The sequence below is a fragment of the Eurytemora carolleeae genome, unplaced genomic scaffold (genome assembly GCF_000591075.1).
Source record: "Eurytemora carolleeae unplaced genomic scaffold, Eaff_2.0 scaffold956, whole genome shotgun sequence".
Taxonomy (NCBI): Eukaryota; Metazoa; Arthropoda; class Copepoda; order Calanoida; family Temoridae; genus Eurytemora; species Eurytemora carolleeae.
Genome location: NW_019396923.1, coordinates 64,097 through 87,247, shown reverse-complemented (window position 1 = coordinate 87,247; position 23,151 = coordinate 64,097). Strand labels below are relative to the sequence as shown.

At 34.0% G+C, this 23,151-nt stretch overlaps 2 protein-coding genes across 2 annotated transcripts; one reads left to right on the top strand and one right to left on the bottom strand.

Moving 5' to 3' along the window:
- Positions 1–12,790: 12,790 nt before the first annotated feature.
- On the top strand, positions 12,791–17,884 carry LOC111710163 (dihydrofolate reductase). The gene is made up of 8 exons (XM_023484217.1): positions 12,791–12,933; positions 12,990–13,095; positions 13,347–13,401; positions 13,517–13,662; positions 13,719–13,825; positions 14,211–14,300; positions 15,094–15,141; positions 17,799–17,884. Exons 1-8 carry the CDS (start codon positions 12,812–12,814, stop codon positions 17,869–17,871), a joined length of 747 nt encoding a protein of 248 aa, XP_023339985.1. The 5' UTR covers positions 12,791–12,811; the 3' UTR covers positions 17,872–17,884.
- Positions 17,869–20,080, bottom strand: LOC111710162 (A-kinase anchor protein 1, mitochondrial). Its single transcript, XM_023484216.1, has one exon. It carries the CDS (start codon positions 19,830–19,832, stop codon positions 18,144–18,146), a length of 1,689 nt encoding a protein of 562 aa, XP_023339984.1. The 5' UTR covers positions 19,833–20,080; the 3' UTR covers positions 17,869–18,143.
- Positions 20,081–23,151: the final 3,071 nt, after the last annotated feature.

Below are 23,151 nucleotides of genomic sequence, written 5' to 3'. Positions count from 1 at the left end.
TTGTACTGTGCATTGTGCATCTTTAGCTCAGTGTATTAAGTACGAGCAAATAGATTATCAAGTACAATAGGTGGCAACAGAGAAGTGTCAAATATAACAAGAAAAACCAAATTTTCTCACATTAGTTGATGCGTTTTACAAGATTAAATAAAAAAGTTTAAAAACAGAAAATAAAGAACACTTAAAATTGCAATTATTTTACTGGAAGATAAGCACTTTATTCTATAATTATCACTATTATTATTAATTTTATCGGACACAAAAATTAAAGGTGGGTTTGCACTCATCAGTGATCAGCAGTAAGATACATTTTCCGCGTATGTATCATTCAAGGAAAATATATATATATACATAGAAGCGAGATGTTATATTATAAAAAGTATTTGGCTGATACAGTATAACTTAATGCACAGAATGCTGTTTTAAAAGCGATTAGATTAGTTAACTGGGAAGCTAGACGTTTTCATACATGGAATATTTAAAATAAGTGAAATAGATTCCTTCCCGAGAACTATGTTTGGGTCATTCTTCTATAACTAGCCTTAGAGGGCACTTCGCGCCCATCTTTTAAATTAATTGTGAACATGTTCTTTTTGTGTACATCGTAAAACAAAACAAAAATAATTCGCGGATTTTCACAAAAAATTTCGTGGATTTTCAAAATTTTCAAAAATTTAATGAAGATCGAATTTTGATGGAGACAAATATTTGAAATTTTGATCATTCATAAACCTTCCCTGTGGTCACGTGATGTCCCACAAAAAAAATGGGCCCGATCGGTTCAGCCGTTTTGACGTTTATTGGATACAAACAGACAAACAAACAAACAAACAGACAGACAAACCAAATTTATATATAGAAGAAATTGAGTCTTTATAACAAACTCGGATTTGCTAATACCTATATTTTTTCCACCTGATGGTGTAAACCTTTGATATTTCAAGCTCAGATTTTTTAATCTAACAGAATTTATAGTTTGAATTATCAAAGGTCATACGGCATTGGATTACAAAGACTCAATTCCTTTGGGAAAAATCTAATGCAGAGCTTTGAACTTGCCATTAAAGCTTATAAAATGAAATACATCTACTATAGTGCTCACATAGTTTTTAAATGTATATATCATATGCATAAGAGGTTCTGAGATTATAAAAAGTCTTACTTCTTCAAGAGAATGATACTGTTTTTCTTGTTACATTAATACTTTTTTGGAAGGATTAAAGTTTAAATATTGAAGTAAGAGATGTACAATAAGATTTATTTGATGGCTTTTGATTAGTTTCGCGTATGGAGAGTTTACGAAAATCTAGAGAAGTAGCTGAACCTCACAGACAACTTATAACGCTCAAAATAACAGGTTGAACTATTTCTATGTGGTTCAACCATGTCTCGCTAGTCCCTTATCGGTAAATCTAGTCCCAGGCTTTGTGGAGAAGAAATTTTTTTTTACCATTTTCACCCCTGGAGACAGAAATACAAATGGTCTCGTATTAACTAAAGAGTAGAAATCAAATCATGGAATTGCTAAACATTTTTAATCTTTAAAACAAAATATAATCTAAATAAAAGTTTCTTGACTAGCCTCAAGGTTTTCGTAAAAGATGAAAGAGAAAATATTGATATTTTGAACTTTTATCTTTTCTTACTCCAACATTACTCTAAATTTTATAACAAAAAGAACGCTTTAAAGTTCAAATTTTTCAGAAAATTTCAACAGCTTTAAAGATCTGCGAAAAAGTAATATTTGTTGTTTTGTTTCATGTTTTGCAGATCTAACTTTCATCAGATCCTTTTAGTGTTAGAAACAGCACACTCTTAGGTGATATCTCAACTCCTGTAATCCCTTGTAATACAATATATTATACATATATACACCTGCTGTGCACAAATACAAGAGAATTAACTTGTAAACAGCTTAAACCCTATTTTATTTATCAAGCTAAATAACTCATACCTAGGAGACGTTAAAAGATGTTGTAATAAGATTATCAATCAGTGCCAAAAAGAAATTTCTTCCCTGTCAATTTAAGATAAAATAAAATATTAAAACTTTATTCAAAGGATTCATTTATATTTAGATTTAATGTTGAGATCTAAAAGAAAAATGAGAAAATCTGATAATGATTTTCTCGAGACAAAACTCGAGTTAAGAAATTCATCTTATTCCTATATTTATCGAGAGACTTGTACTCTACGACAAATACAATCCTGTATCTTTGTATTCTGTATCCTTCTCTCCTGTATCCAGCAGCCAGTTCCAAGCCTGTTCCTTCTCTCCTCCTTCTCTCTTGTATCGAGCAGTCAGTTCCCAGCCTGTTTCCTTCTCTCATCCTTCTCTCTTGTATCCTTCTCTCCTGTATCCAGCAGCCAGTTCCCAGCCTGTTTCCTTCTCTCCTCCTTTTCTCTTGTATCCAGCAACCAGTTTCCAGCCTGTTTCCTTCTCGCCTCCTTCTCTCTTGTATCCAGCAACCAGTTCCCAGCCTGTTTCCTTCTCTCCTCCTTCTCTCCTGTACCCTTTCACCTGTACCCTTATCTCCTGTATTCTTCTCAGCTATATTCTTCTCTCCAGTATCCGTATTCCCTTAACCCTTCTCTCCTGTATCCTTCTCGCTTCAGCCTTCTTTCCTGTATCCTTCTCTCTAGTATCCTTCTCTCCTGTAACTTTTTCTTCTGTATCCTCCTCTCCTGCATGCTTCTCTCCTGTATCCTTCTCTTCTGTATCCTTCTCTGCTGTATCAAGCTCTCCTGTATCCTGCTCTTTTGTATTCTTCATTCTTTCTCCCAACTTGTATTCTACTCCCCTGTATCCAGCTCCCAACCTGTACTCTGTACTATTCTGTACTCTCCTCTCCTTTATCCTTCTCCCTCGTACCCTTCTATTCTGTACTCTCCCTCCTTTATCCTTCTCCCTCGTACACTTCTCTTCTGTACTCTCCTCTCCTTTATCCTTCTCTCCATATTTTAAAATTAAATCTGAGAAATAAAAGAAAAATAAAAAAATAAAATTCTGTATGGTCTCCCCCTGCTAAATGTCTGTATGGCCAATATGTCCCTATACAGTATACTCCTTGTGAATTGTAAAATAAGAAGAATGGAAAAGAAACAGTTTAATATCCTGAGTATAATAGTTCCCCTGCCAACACTACACAAATCCCCTCCCCCCCCCGCCCCACATTTTCCCCCTCCTTCTCTCATCCGCTCACGAATAAACTGCTCCGCCCCATTGGATTCCCCCAGGTTTGATGCTAGATTCCCTCACGTCTAAGTCAGATACATAAGGAATCAAAATATCTTAGTTTACAAACGAAGTTTACTGATCCAGATTCTTGCAGTAATTTAAACAAACTAGCGCTAAGCAGGCCGGGGTTTGTTTATGTTTCTTTCAGAGCCCAACACTTAAGGCAGGGTATGTGTTATGAAAACCAGTTTTAGAACCGGGTTTCACGAATGGGGTTAGCCAGTTTTGTGGATATCAATATTTTTGTTATGAAATTTTTTTTATTGAAGGGACCGTTCACTTATTTGGGTAATTTCAGGTTAAACTAAACAGCCTATTAGTTGTTGATTGGTAATAGTCTTACTTTTCAAAGACAACTGTGGCCGGAGAAAAAACCCTCTCTTTAGACACTATATCTTCCTTGCTCACAACTATCTAATGGAGGTTCCTGATAGTTCTTCCTTGCTCACTACTATCTGATGGAGATTCCAGGTATATCTTCCTTGCTCACTACTATCTATAAGGTTCCTGGTATATCTTCCTTGCTCACTATTATCTGATGGAGGTTCCTGGTATATCTTCCTTGCTCATTACTATCTGAATAGTATTCTAAGGTTCCTGGTATATCTTCCTTGCTCATTACTATCTGATGGAGGTTCCTGGTATATCTTTCTTGCTCCCTACTATCTGAAGAGTATTATTCCCCGTTTTCCCCCCTTAGGGTTATTCCATTAAATTACCGTTTAGGAAGCATATGGGACCAATGCTGTTCAAACTTTTATTTAGAAATACTTTAATTCTCAGATAGACTTGTTGACGTTTATTATATACTTGAGATGATCCTCTTTATGCTTAAAAAAATTGATTCCGGAAAAATTAATCTGAAAGAGTTTGATCATTTATTTTGTTTCATGAACTTTAAAATTGTTGCTTATCAGTTCTTTCGGGTTTATTTTTGTAAGAATATTTCCTTGGTTTTCAGGTAAAACATAGAAAAAACTGTTTATTCAGTATATTTCATCATTTTTTTTTTCACAATATTGCATAAAACACAAGGATTTGAAAATAATTTAGAATTGTAATTTTTTTGTTTAAGACTGCAGTTTGATATGTACCATCATATGTTTTCTAATAAGTTAAACTTGTAATATAGAGTTATATATTTCTATATACAAGGATCTCTACTTGGGAATAAACTGGGAAAATTGAATTTAAACCTAACTTAATAATTTCACAAAGTTAAACAACTATTAAACAGCACTGTAGGATTAAATATAAACCTAAACCTAAAATGAGAATATACCAACTATTAACTACATACCTAGTGTCTATCCTACTATAAGAAATCTACCAACTATTAACTACATAGGATAGAATAAAGATTAATTTACATTTCTGTGTATTTTTTACATCTTTTTATACTACTTTTTTTAAAATCTTATTTTACACGTATTAGGCAGCTGGGTGAACAGTTATCTTTTCATTTGAACAGGCTTTGTGAACGTTCTTTTGGTTTTTCTAAATTACAGTTTTTTTGGTGGTGTTCCATTTATTTACAGAACCAAGACTTTTTTGTGTGGAGAGGTTAAAATCTGCGTATATTTAATATCTAAGAGTATGAATGTAGAATGTGGGCCTTTTTCATTTGGTGGGGGGGGGGGGGGGGGCGGTATTTGTCTAGTTTGAGGTTCCCATGTCCCCTCTCTAGTTAATTTTCTACTAAATATTCTACTCGTTTTGTCTTTAGCCTTCAGTTAAAACTTGAGCTCACCAGGGGTTCTAGTTAACCATGAAGATATTCACATCAAGAACCCACCCCCCTCATCTTTTCCCTCCCTGTCCTCATTTCTCCCCTCCCCTATTCTTTTCTCTCCCTGTCCTCATTTCTCCCTCCACCCCCTAGCCCATCCATACTCAACTACATCCCTCATCCCTCCCCCATCCTCAATTCTTCTCGTTATCTACATATCTCTCTTTCTTCCTAACTCAACTTATCCATCTGACTTTCGCTACATAGCTGCCCTCCTCCCTCAACTCCTCCGCCTCCCCTCCTTAACTTTCACTACATAGCTGCCCTCTTCCCTCAACTTCTCCGCCTCCCCCTCCTTAACTTTCGCTACATAGCTGCCCTCCTCCCTCAACTTCTCCGCCTCCGCCTCCTTAATTTTCGCCTTTTCCGTCTTATTCAATCGCCTCCCCTCTATTGTTCAAACAAAAAAGTATTTTTTTTATATTTAAACTCCGGTACAAAGAAGAAAAAGTTTAAATCCAGTATATAGTTCCTAAAATTTATCCACTAATCAATTTCTGAGACACACCCGCTCCCGTAGCTTCTTTTCACTCATCCGTTCACCCTATAATATCCTCCAGGCTCTCCACTCCCCATCAATTCCTCTTTTAATACTACCCCGCCCTCTGCTCTTTGAAAGTCCCCTTCAATCGTCGCCCCTAACCCCTTAATGTTTGAAGTTTTATATTCCCATGGTTGTTTAAGAGGGGAGGGGATGCCGGGGGAGGGGGGGGGGAGTTGAAAGACTGGGATCAGGGTATTAGGTGTAAATTTTACATAAAAAATGAAATATCTCATTTTAGCTCAATCTGGTTTGATTACAGCATGAAGTCGTATCGGAGTTCGTAAACCAATGTAATAATCATAAATACAAAATATTTAAATACATAAAGATAAAGTTATCCTTCAAGTTTTCTCTAATACACATAGATCCACCAAGTTTAACACATGTAGATAATGGAAGAATAAAAAAAAATTTAAACCCATATCTCTAAAAAAAGAACTAAATAATGCTAATATGCCTCAAAACAGGGTTGTACTTTTTCTGCCCTTTAAAAATCTAGTTTACTTTCTTTGTACTAAAACTGATATAATCTTGATAAGCTAGTATAAAAACGAAACATTTAAAAAAGAAAATCTGTTTGATATTTTGCGGATGAGTCAATGGTCTCAGCGCTCGGTCCTGAAATAACCCTGCCTTACCTAGCCTGGAATAAGTTTCCTGTGTTATTATCAACAGCTTGGCCGCAGCGCTCGGCCCCATAGCTTGCCCTAGACCGCACTGCTCGGCCTAGAAATTGTCTCGCCTTAACCTTACCTGGAATAAATGCATAAAATGGTAAATTGAAAGAGGTTGCGTGGTTTAATTCGAGATAGATATAAATGCCCCCCCCCCCCCTCCTTTCCAAAACAGTAACCGCTCCGTGACTTTAAAAGAATAAAATGACCACAAAACCTTGATTAAAACGCAAAATCTTTTTTTATAAACATAATCTTTTAAATATTTTACTAACGAGTCAATGGTTTCAGCGCTCGGCCCTGAAATAACCCTGTCTAACCTAACCTGGACTAAATGCTAAATCGTAATCAACATAATGACTAAAATATTGCAAAGAATAAGTGGAAAATTGAAAGAGGTTGCATGGTTTAATTCCAGATAGATATAAATAAAAATAGAAGAACAAAGAAATGGAGGGGGGGGGGTGTCTTGAAGAACTCCAGGAGGATGGATCCAAGGATGTAATGGGCGGTAATGTAAACACAAGACGGACGTAAGCCTGACATGGGATCCATCTTTCAGATAAAAAATCAATGAAATATTCTGGTCATAGGAAACTATTATGTGAATTATCAAAATTATCAAAATTTAATGCTTTTAACCTCCTCGGACACTAAACGAACACTGATGCCTATTCTTGTTTACAAATTCCGCCCAAAGAGAACTGGTTTCAATGTGTACGCAGAGTATACACGACCGCAATTAACTTTCCTTGCCTTACACCCTTGGATGGATCCAAGTATTGTAATCTGACAAATGAAAAGATCACTACTTTTTAATGTTTTAAACTTGCTATGTTTATTTTTAAAGTATTAATAATATATACAAACACTAATATATATATATATATACGTACAATACATAAAATTGAAGTTCGCTAAAAGTTCTTACGTGATTATCATATTAACATGAACACCGTATACTTTCCTTGGAAACTATTTGGGACACCCTGTCCTGTCCGTTGAAACTGATTGGAACACCATGTACTTTCCGTTGAAACTAATGGGGACACCCTGTACTTCCCGTGGAAACTAATTGGGACACTCTGTACTGTCCGTCGAAACTAATTGGGACAACCTGTCCTGTCTGTGGAAACTAATTGGGACACCCTGTCCTGTCCGTTGAAACTAATTGGGACACCCTGACATGTCCGTTGAAACTAATTAGGACACCCTGTCCTGTCTGTTGAAACTAATTGGTACACCCTGTACTGTCCGTGGAAACTAATTGGGACACCCTGCACTGTCTGTGGAAATTAATTGAGACAACCTGTCCTGTCCAGGGAAACTAGTTGAGACACCCTTTACTGTCCAGGGAAACTAATTGGGACACCCTGTACTGTCCGTGGAAACTAATTGGACACCCAGTAATGTCTGTGGAATCTAATTGGGACACCGTAAACTGTCCGTGGAAACTAATTGGAACACCCTGTACTGTAGTATTCTAGGCCAAGGATTAAATTCAACCTTCAGATACAGTGATAACCAGAAAACTCTGAAAAAGGAAGACGACTTTTAAAATCAAGTTGTAACTTTAAAAAGTCCATTAAGCTCGAGACACATCAATTGTGCAGTGTAAACAGACCCGTTTTAATAAATTAGTTATTTAATAAGTGTCTAGTAACACAATTCACTTTGTAACAACATTAAATACTCTGACGTAATCGCTATTATATCGTCTTCCTATTCCATTGTTTTCTGGTTCTCATATTGAGTCATATTAAATTTTAAAAGAGTTTCGGGTGGTCGTTAAAGTCTCATACAACCCTAAACTAAGCTTTTGGCGTGTACTGCAGGGATCTGCAGTACACTGACCGAAAGCATCTAGGGGTTTAGCGGAGTTTAAAAACGTTACCATGTTCCTTGTTATAACAATGTTGAAGAAAGAAAAATGAATGTTAGCGAAACTAAAGAATGGATGTGAGCTAAGCTATGCCTAGAATCTGAAACAAGAAAAGAACTATTTCCAATAAACAAAACTTCTTAATCTGTTGGGCAAACTAACAAATACTATTGGAGAAACCAGAGAACCAGAGAACCCAGTTTTCAAGGATTATACAGAGAGGGATTGTCAAGAAAAATAATTTTATTAGAAGAAAATCAAAGATTATGAACTAATGAAAAGAAATACAAAAAAACGAAATTAGTGCGAAATTTTCTTTTTGAGATGCGCAAAATGAAGTTTTGATTTTCAATCAGATTATACAGTTTTTTAAATTATTTCTTTTAGTCTTAAAAATTATTAATATCGGGGGAAAAAAAAATTTTAGAATAAACAATTTTGAAATTTGTTAAACTTTGTTATTTTTTTGAAAACTTATTGTTTTGTAAAATATCTACAACTGAAACAAGAACGATAATTGTATCGGTTAATTTTACAGAAAAAAACCACCAATACTGCAACCTAAATTGATTAACGGATAGAAAGCTAATGTATTGTCGACTTAATTGTAAACTGTAATTCAGTATTATTTAAAAAAAAGAGTATTGTCCAATTCTTTAAAAGGTTTAAATACCCCTCCTTAAACAAGCCACCCCCCCCCCCCCCCCCCCCCGATTTACGTAAAAGTTCGATGATTAGATCGACCCCCACCACCATGCTTTATACACATACATATAAACAGTTTGTTTTTAATCTTCCTGACAGAAACAGTCTCAAGGAATAATAATTGTCTGAAAACATATTTTTTTAAAGTAAATATTTGAAATTATCTTTTTTCCATCTCATCATCTGAGTTCGTTTTCCTTTTGTCCATTTGACTGCCAACTTTTTTTTTATTTATTTTGTTTATTTTCTTGTGTTTTTTAACAATTTTTTTTTATTTTTTTATCGATTTTGATGGTTATTATATCGTTAGAACTGACGAGGGTCCATCACCATCACGGAATTTTAAATTGTCGTCTTAGGTTTTCCCTTAATATAAGAAACGCCGAATACTTTTTAATTCTTTTTTGTTTAACATATTTTTTTCGCTTCCTGTAAAAATATTTACTTTTTTAAATATTTGAACTTTGTTGATTAAAATTTAGAGCTTGTAAAACTCATATATATTAATGTTTTAATTATTAAAAAATTAACATCAAAGACGGTTATCATTCCGCTGCATCACAGCTCTCTGCTCAGAAGTAAAATTATTCCTCAGAATAAAGGTGTTCAATTTATATTTAATGATATACATGTATTTAAATATTCCAGTTTTACGAATTCATCCTTAGGACTACTTATTTTCATTAGAATATTATACTAATGTCGTATTCGTTGGTTTTTAAGTCGCATTATCTTTAGAGACACGTATGACGGTAACAATCAAACAAGAAACAATAGGAAATACCGAAAGATGAAAAAAAAACTTATTAAAAGGACAAAGTATGATCAAATTTCTCTTTTTGTATCAAGTACTTACATAACATACTCAATTTTCAATTGATTTCAGCTACTTTGATAAATGTCGTCTTAGATATTAAGATTTTGAAGATAATACGCATCAACTCCGAAAAATTACAAATAACAATTTATCAGAGGCGTATTCAGGGGGGGGCTATAGGGGCTAAGCCCCGCCCCTGGACAAATTTTTATATCTTTGTGGTCGTCTTCTTTCGGAATGAATGTTTAATTTAATTAGCAATTGGACTACAAAAAAGATATAGAAATTTTCAATGACAAATTTAAACAAAAAAATAGTTTTTCTATCAAATTATTAAATTCTCAAAAAAGGACAGAAATTTGCGAAGCAAACCCTTCCAAAATCTATATTTTTATTTTACAGGGTTACTCACAAAGGATGAGACTTCAGAGACGATTTATACTGTCTGTTTCCTTATTTTCATGATTCCCTGCAACTTACAGTTGATTCTTTTGTAGTGAAATCATTAAATAGAACATTAAAAAGAATATATTTAAAGCAAAAAACTTAATTTAACATTGAATTTGTAATATTTTAAGAGTTTAAGGTCGTCATTACAGTCTCATCCTTTGTGGGTGACCCTGTAGAGAACAACTGAGCAGTGAGTATACTGAATTCCTAGTGAAAATATGAATTTTTACTCTTATCTTGAAAGTTCTATAATTAAGTCACAAGATAAATCAGAGATATGTATAATATTGTAGATTTCATATGAGCATTTAGTTGGCAGTGCTTGAACATGTGTGAGAGAATAGTGTCATGATATATAACATATCTTGAAAAAAACTAGTTAGTATTAAATTGTAAATATTTCAATAAGAAAATGAGTAAAGAAGTTATAAGTAAGTACCTAGGAGAGTGATTATAAAATTCCATTTATAAATAAGTATTACAAATCCGAAAATTAGAATAAATAAGCTATGTTCTCTCAATCCGTCCTTGTTCATTAATGTTTTGTCTTGTCAATCCATTCTTGTTCAGTTTATGCTTTGTTTTCTCAATCTTTCCTTGTTCAATAAATACTATGTTTTCTTAATCCGTCCTTGTTCTGTTTATACTATTTGCTCTCTTAATCCGTCCTTGTACAGTTTTCACAAGGTTTTCTCAATGCGTCCTTGTTCAGTTTATACTATGTTCTCTCAATCCATAATTGTTCAGTAAATACTATGTTCTCTTAACCCGTCCTTGTTCAGTTACACTCACTTCTTTTATTCCGTCCTTGTTTAGTTTATGCTTTGTTATTGCAATCCGTCCTTATTCAGTTTATACTTTGTTCTCTAGATCCGTCTTTGTTCAGTTTACACAATGTTATTTCAATCCGTCTTTGTTCAGTTTACACTTTGTTCTCTCGATCCTTCCTTGTTCAGTTTACACTTTGTTATCTTATTCCGTACTTGTTTAGTTTACACTTTGTTCTCTTATTCCGTACTTGTTCAGTTTACACTTTGTTCTCTCGATCCTTCCTTGTTCAGTTTACACTATGTTCTTTTAATCCGTCCTTGTTCAGTTTACACTTTGTTCTCTCGATCCTTCCTTGTTCAGTTTACACTATGTTCTTTTAATCCGTCTTTGTTCAGTTTACACTTTGTTCTCTCGATCCTTCCTTGTTCAGTTTACACAATGTTCTTTCAATCCGTCTTTGTTCAGTTTACACTTTGTTCTCTCGATCCGTCGTTGTCCAGTTTACACTATGTTTTTTTTCAATCCGTCCTTGATCAGTTTATTTTTAGTTTTCTTGTTCCGCTTTATCCCAAATCGTGTTGACAAAATTTTGAATATTTTACTCTTTTCCCTTAATCATTGTTTATTAGGAGTTATTCTAGGTTCTCTTAATCAGCCCTATCATAGTTAATTAGGATTTATTCTAGGTTCTCTTAATCCGTCCTTTCATAGTTAATTAGGATTTATTCTAGGTTCTCTTAATCCGTCCTATCATAGTTTAATAGGATTTATTCTAGGTTCTCTTAATCAGTCCTATCATAGTTTATTAGGATTTATTCTAGGTTCTCTTAATTAGTTCTTTCATAGTTTATTAGGATTTATTCTAGGTTCTCTTAATTAGTTCTTTCATAGTTTATTAGGATTTATTCTAGGTTCTCTTAATTAGTTCTTTCATAGTTTAATAGGATTTATTCTAGGTTCTCTTAATCAGTCCTATCATAGTTTAATAGGATTTATTCAAGATTCTCTTAATCCGTCCTATCATAGTTTAATAGGATTTATTCTAGGTTCTCTTAATCCGTCCTATTATAGTTTAATAGGATTTCTTCAAGGTTCTCTTAATTAGTTCTTTCATAGTTTAATAGGATTTCTTCTAGATTCTCTTAATCCGTCCTATTATAGTTTAATAGGATTTATTCTAGGTTCTCTTAATCAGTCCTATCATAGTTTATTAGGATTTATTCTAGGTTCTCTTAATTAGTTCTTTCATAGTTTAATAGGATTTATTCAAGATTCTCTTAATTAGTTCTTTCATAGTTTAATAGGATTTATTCAAGATTCTTTTAATCCGTCCTATTATAGTTTAATAGGATTTCTTCTAGATTCTTTTAATCCGTCCTATTATAGTTTAATAGGATTTCTTCTAGATTCTCTTAATCCGTCCTATTATAGTTTAATAGGATTTATTCTAGATTCTCTTAATCAGTCCTATTATAGTTTATTAGGATTTATTCTAGATTCTCTTAATCAGTCCTATTATAGTTTAATAGGATTTCTTCTAGATTCTCTATAGTTTATTAGGATTTATTCTAGATTCTCTTAATCAGTCCTTCATAGTTTAATAGGATTTACATGTTTTTTTCTACTAACCTGTCTCATCACAGTTATATAGGATTTATTCTACGTTCTTGTAATCCATCCGATAGCAAAACGTACTAAGATTTATTTGGCGTTTTTCTGATCTGTCTAACATTTTTTAGTAGAGATTAATGTTGTCTTTTTAAACCTTCAAAAAAATGGATTTCATAATCTATTCATCCGTATCCGTCCTAGCAAAGTCTAGTAAAATTATGATACGTCCCAGAAAATTTTATTTTTTAATTACATAAATCCATTCTAGTTTTGACTCTAACTAGTTTGTTTTAGCTGATGTGTCTAAAACTTTAAAATTTTCATATAGTAATGGAGGTTACCCCTGTACATATGATAGCTGCAGTTGAAAAGAATGGAGGTATAGGTTTAAACGGAGCTCTACCCTGGAGAATAGAAGAGGATTGGAGATACTTCCTAAATCATGTTACTAGGTAAAATATAATAGAGGCATCGGATATCTAGAAAGATTTTCAATTTAACATTTCAGGGACGGGTCGGAGATATGTGAAGAGAAAAAAGAACGTCTGGTTTGGATTTTTGGAAGAAAAACCTGGGAGACAACATTCAAGCTCGGAGGATTACTTCGAGAACAGGTTTAAATATTCAGACGACTTTAAAACCTCGAACATATTTTTTGAAAACCTTTGATTAAAGTTTGCAGTAAAAAAATTAAAAGATGAAAACAATATTCCTCTGGAATACAACAAATACTGAAATGCTAGACTTTTATCCATCATTATTAACTAGATAAAGGTCTAGAGAATAATCGTGGACGTAATTTCTAAATTTAAAGTTAGGTTGTTCCTCCTAAAAGAGTGCTTTATGTTAAAAAAATGTTATTCAGATAAAAAGTTCGTTATTCTGCATCATTCTCTCAAAATCGGAATCTTCCATTAAAGGTTTAATCATTTAATTTTGAAAATCTCTTCAATCATTATTTTGAACATCTAATTCTAATACCAAGATTTAATCAAAATTACACATTTTCTATATAATTCGTCCAGCTTATTTTAGAAAATCAAAATCAATCGAGGATTGATCAACTGAACCCCGATCGATCAGAGCAATCGATAGATCAATTGGATTGTCTGGAAGCTAAAGGATTGGACAAGGATGAATCCTTCCTCCCTGAACATAAGTTTGCGACCAACTGGAATGAGGTGAATTTTAAGTCTTGGAACAGTTGATGTTAAAAAAAAAACTCTTTTAATCCTAGGTTCTCGAAATAATTTCTGGGCTGGGTAGGGTCTACGCAGCGTGGAACCTGGGAGGTCCAGGAGTCTACGCGGCTCAATTGACTTCCGGTCATCTGAGAAACACACGGTAAATTGTTTTCATTCACACGTGTAAACCCTTAGCATCCGACCGGATGTATTGTAAATGTGTTATTGGTTAATTAAGAGAGAATTCTAATGAGATAGTCAAAGAACCTTCTCGAACATTCGAATCTAATAATCAACCAACATTATAATAAGCATCTCTTTCATAAGTCCATGCACCCAAATTAAATGTTTTTTTTTGCATACATAAAAGCCTAAACTAGTAATTGTTCCATAATTAAGTTGTAATTTATCTCAAAATCGTATTTAAACCCGGAATCTGATTTAAAATTTGTACTAACGATTAAAACCTTTGTTTCGAAAAGGAAACGTGTAAAAAGTGCGAATTTTAAAAACAAGTTCTGAAAGAATCGTTTAAATATTTCTAGGTTGTATCTTACCAGAATAGATAGAGAATACAATTGTGATTCATGGTTTCCTAACCTAGATCCCTTCTCCGTAGATATACTTCAAACTAGGTTAGATGAATCCAGTGTAGAGAATTCGGATCCGTTTCATCCGCGACATTTCGCCTTCCTGGATCAGGATCCGTAAAAACATGTAGATCCTCGGATCCAGATTTAAGAGACAAAATATCAACCAAAAACAAAATATCAACCAAAAACAAAATATCAACCAAAAACAAAATATCAACCAAAAACAAAATATCAACCAAAAATTGTACAAAACCCCAAATCTAAACTGTTGAAAAAAGAGACATTTCTATATCTCTGAATGGTTTAGCATAAGATAAGCGAAAAAAAGGAGAAAAATAATTAGATAATTTTATTTTGTTAAAAGAATCAGTATTTCCTAAAGAAATGTTCTTGACCTGGATCCGGATAATTTTTTTCAAGGAGGATCCAGAATCCAGGATCCAGGATCCAGAGGCCGAATGCAAAGAATTTGAGCCGCGGCTTAAATCCGCCAAAACCCAGTTTAAATTAAGCGCCGGCTTAAACCTTGAAACATATGATACAACTTTAAGCGGAACCAACCATATTTAATCCACGGCTTAAATTTGATCCACGGCTCAAATTCTTTAAATTCGGTCTCAAAATCCAGGATCTGCAATAAAATAAAATGGATCAAAAGCACTGGATTTTCAACATTCATGCAAACAATGCAGACAAAAAAATATAAAACAAAACGAAAGTTTTGGGCGGAACAAAACGGTCCTGCTTTCAAGAATTTTTCTTTTGTTTTGAAGTCGTCTTCATATTTCTCATAAATAAAATTTAAAAAAATAATTATTAAATCTATTTTTTGCAGGAACCAACTGGAATTACAAGAAGTTCAGTTTACCCTGGTTAAAAACAGGAAAATTAAACATTTAAAAAATTCAGATTTTAAATTCCTTGATGCTCTTTTTTTATTTTCCTAAAAATTCTGGTTAATTTGCCTTCCTAAATATTTTAGTTTACACATTTTCCTAAATATTCTAGTTCACACATCTCCCTAAATATTCCAATTTACACATCTTCCTGAACATTCAAGTTTACACATCTTCCTAAACATTCTAGTTTACACATCTTCCTAAATATTCAAGTTGACACATCTTCCTAAATATTCCAATTTACACATCTTCCTGAACATTCAAGTTTACACATCTTCCTAAACATTATAGTTTACACATCTTCCTAAATATTCAAGTTTACACATCTTCCTAAATATTCTAGTTCACACATATCTCCCTAAATATTCCAGTTTACACATCTTCCTAAATATTCTTGTTTACGTATCTTCCTAAATATTCTAGTTTACACATCTTCCTAAATATTCTAGTTTACACATCTTCCTAAATATTCAAGTTTAAACATCTCCCTAAATATTCCAGTTTACACATATTCCTGAACATTCAATTTTACACTCCTTCCAAAATATTCTAGTTCACACATTTTTCTAAATATTCTAGTTAACACATCTTCCGAAACAGTTTACGCATCTTTCTAAACATTCTAGTTTACACATCTTCCTAAATATTTAAGTTTACACATCTTCCTAAATATTCTAGTTTACACATCTTCGTGAATATGTTTCCGTTGGTCTTATATTAAAATTAAAGTTTTTTAAAGTTCTAAGTCGTCTAACTTTAGCGTGCATTTAAGTAAATTCGTCAAAAAAATCTTCTAAGATAACTTGACTTATATACGTTTATACCTTCTAAGATAACTTGACTTATAGACGTTTATACCTTCTAAGATAACTTGACTCATAGACATTAAAATCTTTTAAGATAACCTTACTTATAGACGTTTAAACCTTCTAAGATAACTTGACTTATAGACGTTTATACCATCTAAGATAACTTGACTCATAGATGTTGAAATCTACTAAGATAACTTGACTCATAGACGTTAAAATCTTTTAAGATAACCTAACTTATAGAATCTTAAACCATCTAAGATAACTTGACTTATAGACGTTTATACCTTTTAAGATAACTTGACTCATAGACGTTTATACCTTCTAAGATAACTTGACTCATAGACGTTTATACCTTCTAAGATAACTTTACTTACAGACGTTAAAACCTTCCAAGATAATTTTACTTATGGACGTTTATACCTTCTATGATATCTAGACGTTCAAATCTAGTAAGATAACTTGACTTATAAACGTTTGAACCTTCCAAGAAAACTTCATAGACGTTTAGACCTTCTAAGATAACTTGACTTGAAGACGTTTAAACTTTCCAAGATAACTTTAATTATAGACGTTTAAACTTACTAAGATAACTTTTCTTAACTTTACAAATCTTTTACCCGTTAACGTTTAATTCACTGATCCCTTAAACCTTCAAACCATTCCTTCAAACAACATTTAAACCTTCAAATGTTAACTTTAAGAAACAATAAATCTACAAATTGTAACTTAAAAACTTAAACTTTCAAATTGTAACTATTAAAACATTTCAACCTTCAAAGCGTAAGTTCGTGAACAATTAGAACTCCAGAACGTAATAAAAATTTCCATTCAAAGCTTTAAGTTTAGGAAATATTTCAACCTTAAAATCGTAACTTCAATAAACATTTAAGTCTTCAAATCGTAACTTCAATAAACATTTAAGCCTTCAAATCGTAACTTCAATAAACATTTAAACCTTCTAATCGTAACTTTAATAAACATTTAACCCTTCGAATCTTAACTTTAAGAAACATTAAACCTTCCAATCGTGACTTAAAGAAACATTTTAACCTTCAAATCGTAACTTAAAGAAACATTTAAACCTTTACATCCCAACTTTATAAAACCCAAAAATCTTTAAATCGTATCTAGAAAAATTTCGACCCTCTTCTAAGCTTAACTACAATGAACATTAAAAGAATTAAAACCTTCAAATCTCAACTTCAAGAAACATCTAAACCTTAAAATCGTAACTTCAGTAATCATTTAAATTTACAAATCGTACCTACATGAAACTTTTAAACCTTCAAATCGTAACTTAAAATAACATAAACTTTTACATCCCAACTTCATATAACCCTAAAATCTTTAAATCGCAACTAACTAGAAAAATTTCGACGTAACTACAGAGAAAAATAAGGCTTACAAATCGTAACTTCATGAAACATTTTTCAAATAATTAATTGGCAAAAATCTTGCAACTCTTCAAATCGGAACTTCGTGAAATATAAATTTACTTTCGATGCGATATTCAGACCTCTACTATTTTACGTTGTGATATTATGAAAAATGTAAACCTTTAATCTAAATGCAAGTAAGAGTTAAATTTCCGTTTTAATTTAAAGATTCATTAGCCTGTATTTTATCAAAAAGCAAGGAACAGTAACAGCTTAAAATGTCAAAGGTGCCGAGCATAGAGAAATGGTTTAACTAGTTCCTGCTTTTTATTAAATCTGATAAGTCCTTCCAAGTGCCAACTTCCAATTTAGAATTCCAGACTTAAATCAGTACGAACCAAGTTATAATTAAAATTTAAGCTATGAAAAAATGTTGAAATTATCTGCAACTAGGACCAGTGCTACAGAACAAGCTAAAGATGGTATAAATCTTTCCTACCAGATCTATGAATTTAAGCAAAAATAAATTATATAATTTATTTGGTCTTTTAACAGCATGTAATTATGTAAATAACGAATTTTCAAGTCATTTAGTGTAATGCAGCATTTACAAGATTAGAGGCCCATACATGGCACACGAGATATATCTATACAGTTAAACTGGGATCCTCAACAAATAGAATAATAGGAATATACATAGAATATAATGAGGAAGAAGCTGAGCAAATTTGTGCGAATATATTAAACTAGGATAAATTTTAACTCAAGGTACTGAGCGAACTCTGCGTAGAGATAGATCTACTCTTCGTAGTACTTCATGTAATCCTCTTGGGTCCACTCCTCGTAGGGTTTCTCAACAACAGTCTGGGTCTCTTCCTCCTCTTGATGCTGCTCCTCAGGGAGATAAACTCCGGTATAGCAGGGAGAGGGGACGGTTACAAGCATGAGCAGACCTGTGGAAGGATCTGGAACGTAATATGCAAGAACGGGTTGAGGAACAGGGATCCAGGATACTTCGGATTCAGGAGAGTATGTGACCAGGGGCTCCTGGCTGTAAACTACATTAGGGGTATATACAAGGGTTGACTGATCAGGAGTGAACACAACAGGAATTTGCTCAGGACTGTAAACATCTGAATGATCTACCAGGGGACAAACAGATTGATCAGGAGTGTAAATAACAGATTGCTCCGATGAAAAGGAAGATTCCTCAGGGGTAGGACTCCATACTCCTTCATCAGTAGAAACATCGTCGATGATCTTCTCCTCCTGCTCCTCCGAGGAAACAACCTCTGACCCGCAGCTGGAGCTAGTGTCGGACATGAGGGAGGAGAGGGTTGGGACGGGTTGATATTCAGGGTGCGACATCTTGTAAATTCTGTAACAATCATCAAGGATCTCCTGTGTGTAAAGGTTGATGTAATCGCCTTGGTAGAAATAAGTTTGTATTACAGGAATACCATCTTCTGCATATCCCAGGAGTTGAATAGATACATCCTCACGGAACATGAGATCAGAAGCGATATCAATGACAATTTCATCAGTGGCAGGGTTAATATGTCCGATGTAAACTTCAATGGCCTGGAACGGTAGTTGAACAAAGTCTGATCGGAGTGGTCTCAGCTCTGAAACCTGAACAGTTGTGTATCCACCGTGATCAACAAACTTGACCTCACAAGAGTCATTCTCCTCGTTATAAGTTACAACCTGACATCTATACCACTTCTCTCCAGAGAGAACAGCTAACAGGCTTCCAGTAGCAATAGGTCGGAGCAGCATCGGAGGAGCTTCCTCAGCAAAGATCTTCCCCATATCCTCCTCCAAAGGTTTAACTCCAGGAAATGTTGGATTTTTCATCTGCTGAATAAACATGTGACAAGTATCAACGACACAGGAAACAGTGATATTGTGCAGACACAGAGGTTCGTTTGCCAGAGTTAAAGTGTTGCTTCCGTCGGCATAGGAAACGAGGATCGGAGCTAGTTTATTCTCGACTGTAGGATCATAAGATCTGAATTCGAAACCTGGAGGAGGATTAACTCCATACCTGGATGATCTTTCATGCTCCTCAACAGACAGCTTCTGAGCTACAGCCATATCCCGGAGAGCTTGACCCGGAGCAGTTCGGACTAAACCAGCAGATTTGCTCAGAACCTTCTTACCAACAGGGAACTTGGGCTGGAGCTTCCAGCTTGTGCACAGGACGTGTCTCATATCTGCTCCTTGTTTCATCATCTCTTCAGCATTCTCCTCAGTGACCTTCATTCGATCGAAATCCTCGATCAGTATATCTTGCAAGTGTTGATCATCAGAAATAATTTCAAACTCCAAATTCAGAGATGCCTCCGACACCTCAGAAACCTCCGAAATGTAACTGTCGGATTTGGGAGAACTGGATCGCACACTGTCTTCCTTGAAATTTTCGTCGACAGAGCTTGTATCACTTAGTCCGCAGACTATTTCAACGGGAATTCTGTTTACAGGCATTATTAAGCAGGTAAAGTCGGCAATTTAGGAGAATTAGTGTCGCTGACAGCAGTCTATGTAAATTAACTTTAATTCAGATTGTCCTCAGAATAATTAATCGACAATATGAATTGCCATGTGGTAATTTCCCAAGAGGAATGATTTCTGTCCTCTCTATACAATGTCTTCTGCAGAACTGAATAAGAACGTTTCAGGCCTCACCTCAACGTGGAGAGTACAATAACGCGGCTACTGCGCATTTGTTCTGCGCAGAAGATTTCACCACGTGTGTAAACGTTCCTGAGATCCCAGTATCCATGCCCCCACGTGGGGTTGGTAGGCTAGGCACCGGTGCTTTAAAGCAGCTTCAATAAGCGGATACTACGCAGAAAATACGATACTTGAGATAATTTTAGGCGGGAAAATAATATTTGGCTAAAAACGTATAAAACCTAAAAATGGCAAAATTTAAATTTTTGGATTTTGAAAAAATATGTAAAATATATTTGTTGTATCCTTGTTTTCGGACCACGTTATGGCTGAGCGCTTTTCATTTGTTTTGAATATTTGTGAGCGCTTTGAAGGGAAGTATTACACCATGAGGCAAAGTAGGGAAAATATAACAGGGGAGCAACAGGTTTTCTATTCCGCATATAAAAAGCAAGAATTCTAAATTTGCGAACATGGCCTTAAAACTTTAAATATAAATTTTATAACATTTTCCTAATTTTGCTAAGAATTCTGTGTATATTTGTTCGTACTTTTCACTTCGAGCAAAAAGTTGACCGTTCAGTGCTTCATCCCCCCCCCCTCTTACCAAGTTGTTCTAAATGTCCCCTCCTCCCCTTTAAATGTATAGAATAAACAGTAAACACCTGTGTTTCCGCTTTATTATCAAAATATCTAAACAAATATTTATATTTTTATTTATACAATTTCATCCATTCTATCCATTAAACATCCTTTTATCAATGAACGGATATATTTTGTTCCAACTTAGCTTTGAAAATCTTAAATTTCGTGTGACCGGAAGATTTGAAATTATTGTAAAATGTATATTTTTCATGATACTGCAGGAGATGATTTTACTCTGAGGGAGCAAATGACACCCCCACCCCACCACCCCCTCTCCTCACATATATAGGATCAATAATTAGGAACATTTGACTCATGTGAAACAACTTGTATCTCCACAAATCTCTTGATCTCGTTATATGCAGCTGCCTTCTCACAGATATTAATTGTTTTTTGTTTAAATTCCCCCCCCCCCCCTCTTTGTGTTTAATACCCTATTTCTCGATTGCTTGATCTCTATATCCATTATATCCACAGTCGGCACTTTTGAATTTTAAGCAGAACTGCTTGATCTCCTGACTTTGGATTTTTCTGTTCTCCCATAGTCTGTAGTTAAACAAATTTCCTGATCTCGATATCCACAATAAGAGAGTTCCAATCTCTGCTTTAACTTGGAACCTTGTCAAACTGTTCTGATCTACGGCAGTAGTTAGGCTCGGAGACGAAGGGGGTCTGTATGTGTGTATATGGTGTATTAAGTGCTATATGGATTGAACTATAAGCTCAATAAACTAACATTCAATTATCTTTTTTTAATTTACGATAAGAGCTCTTAAATTTCCTCAGGGTCTGGATTCATGAATCGCTAAATTGCAAAACAGGGTGGACTTCGTCATTTCTTGCCCCCCCCTACAGGGGGGGGGCAAGACTTCTTAAGGGAGGGGCATGCCCCCCCCCTTAATCAGGCTAGGGGGGGCCTGGCCCCCCCTAGTTGCGCGCCTGACTGCCTGTACAAATATGTTTCTTTTCCCAACTCTATTTTTGATAATAAAATGACGGGCTTCTCTTACCATTCTCCGCCCCCCCCCTCCAATGCACCTACTTTCTTCATCTGCATTTTTATAGATTTTAAACCAATTTATTTCTGTAAATTTATCAATCCATGTTTCTTCCCTCCCTCTCCACGTGGGACGCACAGATTACTCCGGGTAGCAGAGTAAACTGTTTCTATGCAGGACCGGGGGGAGGAGGGGGGGAGGGGAGCAGGTTCACGCGGGAGCAAGGTTTCCTCAATATGGTGCAATATCTCGTAAAACTATCCACCAGCTATCTAGAGAAATATTTAACAGAGTGTAACAGAATACAGGAAATATATAAATGCAGCTTATAAATTAAATTCACCCAAACATTCTCACCATAATTAACTTAAGTTTTAAGAGAGATATTAAATTTTTTTTGTTGAAAGATGAAAGATTAGTATACTAAATGCCTATACAAAAAGGGGTTTTACAACTTAATTTTTATGATCTGAATTTTACAGGAAGATACGAAATAATTGCAGAATTCAAAGAGACGTAAAAAACTTTCTATCATGCATTCAAGTTTTGAAAAAAAAATACATTGAGATTAAGATAAATTACTGGCTCTTTAAATTAAAGTTTTTCCTCTAAACCTTTGACAAAAATCTTCTTGTTTATCTTCCTTTTTGCCTCGCCTCTTAACCTTATAGTTTCTTCATAAACCTAGGAGTTTATCATCAAACCTTGTATAGTCTTAAACCTTTTAGTTTATCCTTAAATCTTAAACCTTTTATTTTTTCCTTAAACCATAAACCTTTTAGTTAATACTTAAAACTTAAACCTTTTAGATTATCCTTTAACCTTTTGTAGTTCATCCTTAAACCTTAAACCTTTTAGTTTATCCTTATACCTTTTATAGTTTATTCTTAAACCATAAACCTTTTAGTTTATCCTTTAACCTTTTGTAGTTTATCCTTAAACCTTAAACCTTTTATAGTTTATCCTTAAACCATATACATTTTAGTTTATTATTTAACCTTTTGTAGTTTATCCTTAAACCTTAAACCTTTTATATTTTATCCTTAAACCTTAAACCTTTTAGTTTATCCTTAAACGTTGCAGTTCATCCTTAAACCTTAAAGTTTATCAATAAATCCTGTAATTTATCCTTGAACCTTGCAGTTCATCCTTTAACCTTATAATTTGTCCTTAAACCTTGTATGTAGTTTATTCTTAAACCTTGTAGTTTATCCTTAAACCTTGTAGTTTATCCTTACACCTTTTAGTTTATCCTTAAACTTTGTAGTTTATCCTTAAACCTTGTAGTTTATCTTTATACCTTGGAGTTTATCTTTAAACCTTGGAGTTTATCTTTAAACCTTGTAGTTTATCCTTAAACCTTGTAGTTTATCTTTAAACCTTCAACCTTGTAGTTTATCTTTAAACATTGTAGTTTATCCTTAAACTTTGTAGTTTATCCTTAAAGCTTGAAGTTGATCCTTAAACCTGGTAGTTTATCCTTAAAC

Excerpts from the sequence above, each read along its gene's own strand:
- LOC111710163 (XM_023484217.1), top strand. The coding sequence starts at position 12,812 with ATGGAGGTTACCCCTGTACATATGATAGCTGCAGTTGAAAAGAATGGA. Across the intron at positions 12,934-12,989 it reads TTCCTAAATCATGTTACTAG|GGACGGGTCGGAGATATGTG; the intron begins GTAAAATATAAT and ends TTAACATTTCAG. Across the intron at positions 14,301-15,093 it reads GTAGATATACTTCAAACTAG|GAACCAACTGGAATTACAAG; the intron begins GTTAGATGAATC and ends TATTTTTTGCAG.
- LOC111710162 (XM_023484216.1), bottom strand. The coding sequence starts at position 19,832 with ATGCCTGTAAACAGAATTCCCGTTGAAATAGTCTGCGGACTAAGTGAT.